A 10,395-nucleotide genomic window follows, 5' to 3' on the forward strand; every position below is an offset into this window, starting at 1 on the left:
CACAAATTGCATAATGAAAGCAGCTCTTAAAGAACAAAGCACAATCTGACGGGTTCTAAAAATTGAAAAAGCTTTAATTGTGATCTTTGCTTTCTTGTCAGCACTGTTTTGCTTGTTTGTCAGCGCTAGTGAAGCCAGCTGTCGGGAGTGAAAGTTTATAGAATCAAAACTGCTCCAGGAATCCTTTGGATGAAAATTATTTTTTTCAAATATTGTAAAATCAAAACTATACGACCGTGGAAATTCTTGTTTGTATAAATTGTTAAAAAAACCCTTAATTTTAATCTGTTTCAAAGCGACACTGTGATCCCTTGTTTTCTAGATAGTATTTTTATTTTACCTCCTGGTGATATCAGTTGACCTTTAACAGATCGTATAATGGAACTTTGACCTTTGTGACAATGGTGTAAAAATAAAACGTTTTTATCAGTAGTAGCCAAACTGTAAGGGACAGTGGGGGTTCTGCTGTGTGCCAGGTATCCCAACGCTCCGAGCACTTCTGAAAGGTAAAGGTCAGCAGAAGCCCCTTCAGGTCTTCTATTTAATCAATTGGACAGATTCCATTGATCTGGTGTTCAATCCATGTGCACATATGATTCATCCTTTCGTGCATATCACTGTATATTTGACGGTCTAACACAACACAAGCTTAATTGTACAATACTGCAAGCTATCAAAAGAGGATTGTGAAGTCAGTTAACGGTCTGGTAATCTACTGTCCTCTAAATCAGGAAGTATTTAACCATTTTCTGTGCCATATCTAGGCATGGGTAGAAAAAGTTGATTATCCAAGGTTAAGCTTCTGCTTTTTTAATGTCAATTCCTGTGATTTTAAAGTCATCTTCTCACCGATTGTGGCATCTGTATTTCTACTACTTGACCTGTAGAATGAATAAAATTAAAAAGGTTATATAAGGTGTGGAATTATGTGCAATATCAGGGGACTCTTTGCTTAAACTAGACCACGGGAATATATCTGGGAATATATCTATCTATCTATCTATATATCAATATCATCTAGATTAATATAACAATAGTTTTTAGTGGTGATTGCTTATTAACCATTTGAATCTCTGGATGTGGCTAAATTGATAGTCTATCCCAATGATCTCCATGGTTTAGCAAGTATCCTAGAAGGTAGCCCTTTTTAAGATCCTGGTTGAGAAGGAAAGGAAAATCTGTCAGAACAGGTAATTATCCTATGCTTTGGCCTAGTATTGAGATACAGTACATAGTCCAGATACATAAACGTAACATATATATAGATGTACTATACAGAAAATTGTGCAAATGCGGTACTTTATGAGATCTATGGTTAAATCTTGTTTCAGTCTTTTATGCACCTTTCCACTTCTTCTATTGTTTCAGGAAGGGGGACACCAAGTGTCTCTGGAAGGAAACATCCTGCAATGCCAGAAATGATAGGCGAACAGCCGTAAATAATCAGTGGGAGGTGCTGGTAATAATCTGCAGTCATTTGAGCAAGTGGGGCAACAATTCCACCAAGCCGTGCCATCATGGTCCCAAGCCCCATTCCTGACTGTCTGCAAAAGAAAGAAGGTGGCGGTCAGAGAGGATCAATGAGTCTGACCTGTCCACTGGTATGGGGTAAAATATGTAATAGGGATCTGGTTTATTGAATTTATAGGTTGCACAGGTAGAATGGCTCTAAAGTACAACTCTTTCCTGTTCCACACACGTAGCCACAAAACAGAATAGTGCTTCATCTTATTTTAAACATTTGGATATCTTGGTACAGGTAAATTATAATTATAGTTGTATTCAGTAGTGTCCACATAGGAGTGTCCATCCAAGTTCCTTGACTGTCCTGTTCAAAGGTTTGTGACATGTTAATAACTGGCCTGTGAATCTGATTCCAGAGTAGTCTCATAATCACAAATATTTAGGTAATATTTAGGTAATGCAAAGCTATGAATTCATTCTTATTGCTAAGTTACATGAATAAAGCATAAATAACACTTTATGCTGACAACAATTCTTCCCCATAGAATGAAACAAAAATATTTTTGAAGTTTTTTTTCCTGCTTCTGGGAGACAGAAAAGTACACTGCATGAAGATGGTCCAGGAAAATGTCTTGTTGTTGTTGCCAAGTGTGATTTAGCTTTATGGGGTTCCAGGGCATGATATTAATAAAATATCTGTTACCTGATAACAGTTGGGTACATTTCACCAGTGTATAGATAGAGACAGTTGAATGATGCTGCCAGACACCCTTTTCCAAAAACCGCCATTGATGTTCGTACAACCTGAAACTCTAAAATAAACACACAAATGTATTTTTGTAAATAAGAGACATTTTGATAAAGTAGGACCCCTATACTAACTTACAGGCTAATGTATAGAACTGTTTAGTGGCCAATTAAATGTTGCAGAACCTTTTGGCCTTTTATCAATTAATTATAACATTATATATTAAACGTTAACTTTAGTAATAACTATATTATATTAAAAGTTTTCACCTTACGTTTTGTTCTGTAGATAGAGATCATAACTTTTAGTGAAACACTCGTTTTCCTTGTAAGTTTGCATTATTTTAGTTGTAGTTTCCTAACTGAACGATGATCTATGTTTATGTCCTTGAAAAAATAGGCTTATAATACAGTCTATACCATGACACCTTCACATATCTATATGCAGTTTCTATATCAAGAAGAAAGTGAGGGACTAGGGTCTGGGATAGAAATTGGAATTACAACTTGTAATTTCAATAAGGCTGATAGAGTAGCTTTGTCATATAACTATTGTCATCACATTAATTCTCCACAACAGGGATTTTTCTTCTTACCGTATGGCACAAATATGTTCACCAAAATCGCTATGCCTGCCAGGATCATGGAGCCACTTTGTAGGACACGACGTCCAATGTATGACATCACAAAGTAGGAAATAAATTTGGCAGGGATATCTACAACCCCAAATATGATTTGCATGAGATAGATGCTGACTCCAAATTTCTGCAGGTCTAAAGCAAGCCCATAATAAGCAAAACTGGTGGAGAACCTGGGAGGTATAGGTGGACAAAAGGTCAAGATCAATCTCTTCAGCTGAATGCACACAAATACATGCTGGATGCAGCTGACTTCATCTTCATTATAGTGAAAAAACATTAGTACCTACCAAGTGCAACATATACAAAAGGATATCCGTCTAACCAAAGGTGTCCTAACCAGATCTATGACGGAATAGGTAGACTTTTTAGCAGCATTGATTTCTCTCTGCATGCCAGATTTAATAATCTAAAAAGGAGAATGAAATGGCTCAATATAAATATTGTGAACATGGGCATATATTTTCTGCAATAAAATAATACTTAAACTATTTTTTATTGAAACATGAAGTAGTACCGGATTTGCTCGATTATAAGACGACCCCCCAAAATCTGAATATTAATTTAGGGAAAAAAAAAGAAAAAGCCTGAATATAAGATGACCCTATAGGAAAAAAGTTTTACTAGTAAATATTAATTCATGTGAACTATTTTTTCATATTTAATAAAAGCTATGATTGAAAAAAAAAAAATTGTTTTTATTTCCTTTTATTTGCCAACCTGCCCCCCAGTTATGCACATCTGCCCCAAGCCTTGCCACTCTGTCTCCCTGATATGCTTTATACCCCCTATATGCCACTCTGCCTCCCTGATATTCCTTATACTCTCCTATATGCCACTCTGCCTCCCTGAGGCATATCATGGGACAGAGTGGCATATAAGGGGGGTATAAGGCATTTATGGAGGCAGAGTGGCATACAGGGGGTTAAAAGGCATATCATGGGGCACTCTGCCTCCAGAAAAGCCTTATGCCACCCATACAACACTCCCCCTGACTTACCAGTGCTTGTGACTCCCTGGTGTCTGATGGGGCAGCGGGTGTTCCGCCGGAACTTCTATGAGCACCGGAAGGTCATGTGACACCGGTGCTGCGTCATAGAAGCTACGATGGAAGTACAAGCAGTAGCGGGGGTTGTCTGCGTTCATTGAGCGGGGAATTCTCCTCTCTGGCACCCGGGGAAGGTATGCGTGATGCACGTAGACAACCTCCACTGCTGCTGGCACTTGCACCGGTGTTCCCTGATAGACACCCGGTGTAAGTGCCGGGAGCAGCTGAGGTTACCAGACAGGAGGATCCGGGTCCCCTGCAGCGCTGCGGGGGATCTGGATCTTAGTCTCATAGTCAGACCTCATTTGAGGTCTGATTTGAAGACGACCTTGATTATAAGACGAGGGGTATTTTTCAGAGCATTTGCTCTGAAAAAAACCCTGTCTTATAATCGAGCAAATACGGCAATTAGACTTGTCAAATTAGTATATTTATATAATGATGATCAGTTTTCTCTTAAATTAACTTCAAGGACTAGGTGGATTCCCTACCTTAAGACAAGGCTATCTGAGCAGCACTAACGCAAACAACGTGGTTTACAAGGGACACTGAGTTGTCTGGTGTGCATGTAGAGATCAGAGGAAGCTCCAACCGTGTCTCTTGATGGATCTAGCTAGAATACTTTTATGTGCATTGCATTAATCAACTGGAAAATATTGCCCTTTTCATGGTGGACATTACAGAGATAAGCTGTATGTGTTCAATTGTCACTAGTAGTATATTAAGAGGTGGGCACTTTTTGTAGTGTTACCATTATACTCTAGCAGCTAACATACTATAAATAATGTGTTTAACTAGTTATTGCATACATTGATTTACCACATACTACTAAAGGCTGATAACTGTCCACACATAATAAATAAAGTATGTCTTTTGTCTACACTTCCTAAGTAATGTAAAAATGTAAAAAAAACATTACAATGGCTTCTGTATGCCAGCACACAAGACAGAAACAAAACATAACAAATGTGTGTTTGCAAAAAACATTTTTTAAATCATATTGAGAACATAAACTTATCAACACTATATTAAAATTAAGTGTTGATGGGTCTCTGTTCATTGACCTCACTCCAAGGATCAAGGACAATGCCGATTTAATTTAGAAAAAAAAAATTTTGTTTGTGCTTTTTTGTTTTTCAATCAGAATAGTTTGTTTTTCATATTTACATTTGTGTTTACAATTTATCTAGCTGAAAAATGCATTATTTCTAGACTTGTGCATTCGTATTCTGGCGAAGATGAAAACGAACATGAAGTGTGCATTTCGTTGTTCAGCCTGAATACCGAAGAAACGAACACGGCGGCGGCAAAACGAAGACGAAGACACAGAACATGAAGAATCTTCATGTTCGTCTTCGTTAATATCTCCAACTAATCTCCCTGGTCCCTTCCCCCTCTAGCCTATCTACACAGCATCACAGGGGTTAACGGGAGCGGAAATCTGAAGGATCGCCCGGGGAGTTAAAGGTCCGTGCGAGCGGCTCTATTGGTTGCCTTTAGGGGCCTCCTCTGGCATCAACCAATTGCCTGCCGGCGACCAATAGAGTTGCTCGTACGGACCTTTAACTCCTGGAGCGGGGAGACCCCCAGGTCTAGTTTCGGCATCAGGAGTTAGATCCATACGAATGACTCTATTGGTCACCAGCAGGAAGCTCCTTCATTGGTTATTGCCAGGGGAGCTCCCTGCCGGCAACCAATAGAGTCGCTCGTAGGGACCTTTTACTCTTGGAGCAGGGAGACCAATGGTCTCCGCAGACGGAGTTTTATTGCCATGAGTTAAAGGTCTGTTCGAGCAACTCTTGGTAGCCGTCAGTGAGCTCCTTCATTGGTTGATGCCAGAGCAGCTCCCTGTTGGCGACCAATAGAGTTGCTCTCACGGACCTTTAATTCCTGGAACCTCCCAAGGTCAAGTTCCGCCATCCGGAGTTCGTGCGGACCTTTAACTCCTGGAGCAGGCCCAGGCAGAGTTTCGGCGCAAGGATTTTAAATGTCCATACGAGCGACTCTATTGGTCTGTGCAGCTGAAGAGCAGCTGCACATGAACACGAAGAGTTGGCCGGCGCCCAAGTCTAATTATTTCCCTATGCTGGATGCACCTCTCCTAATTTATTTCTCTAATGTTGTACAAATAAATCACCTTCCAAGCAAAGGTTTGAATTATCATATACACATGATACTAATACCTCCACTGTGAGCGTTTCGCCTTCTTCTTTCAATCCATTGAGCTTGGCCACTTTCCTCAGCTCCTTGACAGCTTGATCAGCTTTCCCTGTGAGAACAAGCCAACGTCCAGACTCCGGAATCCACCTATAGAGTGTAAATGATAAATCTAGTGTGTACCAGAAGGCTCATTTGGTGGTTGTTTCTATTTCAACTACATGTTGTTTTCAACTGAAAATAACCAATTCTCATTTATATTTTGTTCCTTCTTGTAGGATAATGATTGATCTTGGTTGTCACAAATGCCACTGAACCCAACTCTACTAAGTTAAAGTAGTGAATTTCCTCTAAATCAAATATATAAAGCTATGGTGGAAAAAAACATACCATGAATAGAGAAAGTAGATAAAGAAAGGAAGGGATGATGCTAGCTGTAGCATATGCCAGTCACGGATCAGGTATGCCAACCCTACCAGTACCAGCTGACCAAGCGTGTAGCAGTATCCAGTGGCCGTGCTTGTGAAGGCACGTGATCTTGTGGGGATCCACTCTACAACTGGACAAAAGATTTAAGTTCAATTTTTATGTATGTATCTCTGCTCCAAGCACCATTAGGTAGTATGTTTAAATCTATTGGTGCTTATTAATAACCACAGTTTTGCCATTGCAGCTAATAGAATTATCCAACCTGCAGCAATGTCCCATTAACTGTTGAGGTAATAAGAATATATTTTTAATTTCGCATCACAATTACTCGTTATGAACTACTACCTTTTTATTTTGCATCAATAATTTTGAAACATGATTTGAAAAATTGTTTACTTACTCAAAGAGTAGGAGTTCAGTACAATGCCAGAGAGTGCAGTCCCTGTCAGGAATCGGAAGATGCAGTACACAATGTAGTTAGGTGCAAACGCTGCACATAATCCAGCCACAGCCATTTGAAGTTGAGACCAAATATTTAGGGGTCTACGTCCAAACCTTTAAGTACATTAAATAAATAATGCTAATTTGTAACAAATGTGGTTAAAACAGCAGATTGAAATGTGGTTAAAACAGCTTATAGAATAAAGTTTCAGAAGTTCTTATTTATGCATTCATCAGGGTTTCTAGGTTCCAACATCCAGTGTATAGCATCACAAAGTCACAAGGACTCCAAATGTCCACAGGTCTAAAGCAAGCAAGGCTGCTTATTAGCTCATGGAATTAAGTTAAAAAAAACATTAACTAATGTTTGAAGGCTATCTTTTAATGTACAGGCAGAGAGGTCTCTAGACTACATCTAGGCAAGGTGCTTAAGATGTCACTTAGAATAGAGTATTTCAAGAACTGCTGGATCACTAATCACATTCTTGTGTTCTAATGTTACTATGTAAGTAATGGTACATTTTACTCCTGTTGCTACTCTGTATGTGACATAGGTGACCTATATCAGTAAAAAAAAGAATAGGGTCCTAACAGGGTTAATTAGGAATTAGACCTGTAACTTGCAAGTAAGGATAATGAGCAGGGTAGGGAAATGCATATAAACTGGATTTTCCACCTGTATTAGAAAATAAGTTTCTTATAGTCAAGACTGCATTAAAGACTAAGAGCATTTTCTCTTATGAAATGGACACTTCCAATGAATGGTTTATTGAACATACTTTAAAATTTGTAAATATGTTGTACCCAAAATTAATACTCCATAACCGTAATTTTCATTCAATGTTACCTGTTTTAAAATATCTATTTATTTGTGCCAAAATCCATTAAAATCCCATGCTACTGCTTTCCTGAAACAATACAATATCTGGATGTGTTAATTGACAAACACACTGTAGCTTTCATAAACTAACTTTCCCACCTATATTATCAACAACTGTATTATATTAAAGTGCCCTAGGTAGCAGCTCTGCAATATTTTGAGGGGATAAGGACCAAAAATGTCCTGTGACTAGCAAGTAACAAAGCAGAAAAAATATATACCGTAATTTAATGAAAGTATATTTTCTACTCAAACCTAAACTTCAAGAAAGTTGCTCTGAATAGATTCTTTATACAAAATCTAAGTTCATGGAGTCCTTGTAGAAAACATAACTTTGAATCCATTATTAAAAATCCACGAATGGCTAAATGTTACATGATCTTGCAATCATCTAAAACGTTTAGTCTGTTACCACGGACTTACTCATAGGTCTGGTGCTCTGTTGCATCTATGCAATTAGTTGGCAAAAAAATTAAATAAATATAAATATCCATACGCATCTTATGAATTATTTTCAAATGTTGTAATATCTCAGGAAACTGAGATGTGTATGGATATTTATATTTATTTAATTAATTATTTGCCTACTGGTATCCTTCAAATCAGTTGACTAGTTAGACTGTTAGTCTGTGTACAATGTAGGTCAACATGATTCAATTGTGTGTGGTGTTTTTAAATGTTTAAATTTTGTATCAATTAAGTAAGCTACAGGTGAGCATGTAGCCAGGAACAACATATTTAATCACACAGATCCAACGCAGAACCTGACCTATAAGTAAATTCATGCTAAAGGACAAAACGCGTTGATACGTGGATTTTTATTTTTGATTAAAAATGATGTTATTTTAAGCAGTACAACTGTCAATGTCTGGCTCAGTATATAGTCATGGCAGTAATGCTGTTCCCCGTGGATTTTGTATAAAGAATCTAATCCGAGCAACTTTCTTGAAGTTTTAGTAACTAACGTGCAGCACGCAGCTTGGGGGGACCAAACTTGGAGAGTAGCAAGGCAAATGAGTTGGAATTTAATTACTCAAACCTGCTGCATGTTAGCTGGCATTTAAATACTCAAGCAAAACAAATGTATTTTCCCGATAATGTCCCGTGAAAATTAAATCTCATTAAAACTAATATGTTAAAGCATGACTAGATTTTAAACAACAACAGTTAATCCTTTAATAAGATTTTTTTTTTAATTTGTTACAGCATGTCTTAGTTTAAATAACAACAAAAGTAAAAATGAGTAATATTTTAGTTAGATCTGTTAAATCTTACTTGTCTGAGAGACTCCCAAATACAATGGACCCAACCAGAACCCCTGCCATGTAAATGGATTGAGCCACTTGTCTCATTCGGCGGTGTTTACAGACCAAGTCCCACTAAACAAAAAACAGTGTTACAGAAACGGGGTAAGAACCGTGGCATATTAACAATGTAAATACATGTTAAAACACAGCAGAGAGAAAGCAAAACAAAACAAAGAGTAAAAAGTTAAAGTAGGACTAGTAGTTGATATAGTAAGAAATGCCAAAATTACAAAAGCTAGAAAAATAATATAAGTAGATGATAAAAGTTCAGTGACAACAGAGACAAGAGAGAGGTTTAACAGCTGAACAGTAATATAGATGCGAGAAAGATGTAATGAGTATGACTTACTTGTGTTATAATGGTTGATAAAAACTCACTGTGATCATATACCCAGCCATCTGCACATAATTCTGTATCAGTGCTGTTAGCAGTAGAATTGTGAAAGTGAAATTGGGGACTGATGTATCTAAAGCAACTAGAGGTCTCTCCTGAAGGATCCATAGGAATAAAGGGCCGGAGCTCCTCAATGGTAAAGTTGTCCTTTTCCCATGAAGCATTGAGTCGACATCTATGTTTAGGAATAGCTGCAGTGAAATTCTGCATAAGATTGTGGCTAGCCATCATAAATATAGGAAGAGACAGCAGAACAACATGAATTATTTGGAAACGTCCCATTCCACCAACTTTCTCCAGGAATTCCTGAAATGCCATGGCTATTAATATAACCAACACCTTCACCACTCAAAAGTCTAGCTGGATTATCAAATTTTTGCTTATTTTAATCTTATGACACACACTGGGCTTCTGAGCTGTTACGTGTCGAATCTTCTACTAAACTTATTTGAAGTAGGGGACTTGGTTTAGGCATAAAAAAGTAAGAGCAGTAGAAATATTGTTAAAGTTTTACTTGGTCACTGAAGCAACAACTATTAGGAGAGAAATAGAAAAGTGCAATGAATGAAGGGTAAAGATCAATACTTAGTGACAAGTTTGGGACCATTATTAAAAAATGTGGAGTGACATAACATGTTATCCGCAATGTGAAGACTTAAAGAAGATGATATTCTGTTAATTTATTCATTTACACGATTGTCTTCAAAATACTCATCCTTTTGCTTCTCAACACATTTGCTAAGCAAATACAGTTGAAGCTGTGCTGTCAGAATTTTAGAATCATTTAATGTACCCTGTATTGGGTATTGGGGGTCTAACCATCCCCTTTAAATGAAAGCAGCTTTGAGGGAAAATTGTGAATGGGTTGCTGTTGTGTAATTAATGTGATT

The 10,395-nt window shown here is 37.7% G+C and overlaps 1 protein-coding gene across 1 annotated transcript; it reads right to left on the bottom strand.

Moving 5' to 3' along the window:
* Window positions 1-320: 320 nt before the first annotated feature.
* Window positions 321-9,915, bottom strand: LOC128467145 (solute carrier family 22 member 6-B-like). Its single transcript, XM_053448676.1, has 10 exons — window positions 9,461-9,915; window positions 9,080-9,183; window positions 6,884-7,038; window positions 6,445-6,613; window positions 6,081-6,204; window positions 3,140-3,258; window positions 2,808-3,022; window positions 2,168-2,276; window positions 1,344-1,544; window positions 321-881 (listed from the first exon to the last, which is right to left on the bottom strand). Exons 1-10 carry the CDS (start codon window positions 9,821-9,823, stop codon window positions 785-787), a joined length of 1,656 nt encoding a protein of 551 aa, XP_053304651.1. The 5' UTR covers window positions 9,824-9,915; the 3' UTR covers window positions 321-784.
* Between the last annotated feature and the right edge of the window lie 480 nt (window positions 9,916-10,395).

The sequence above is a fragment of the Spea bombifrons genome, chromosome 10 (genome assembly GCF_027358695.1).
Source record: "Spea bombifrons isolate aSpeBom1 chromosome 10, aSpeBom1.2.pri, whole genome shotgun sequence".
NCBI classification, from domain to species: Eukaryota; Metazoa; Chordata; class Amphibia; order Anura; family Pelobatidae; genus Spea; species Spea bombifrons.

What these genes read in the sequence shown, in the direction of transcription:
- LOC128467145 (XM_053448676.1), bottom strand. Translation starts at nt 9,823, where the DNA reads ATGGCATTTCAGGAATTCCTGGAGAAAGTTGGTGGAATGGGACGTTTC. An exon ending in ACTGAACTCCTACTCTTTGA is followed by an intron (nt 6,614 to 6,883) that starts GTAAGTAAACAA and finishes TCTTTTGTCCAG; the next exon opens with TTGTAGAGTGGATCCCCACA. An exon ending in ACAATAGAAGAAGTGGAAAG is followed by an intron (nt 882 to 1,343) that starts GTGCATAAAAGA and finishes TTCATTCTACAG; the next exon opens with GTCAAGTAGTAGAAATACAG.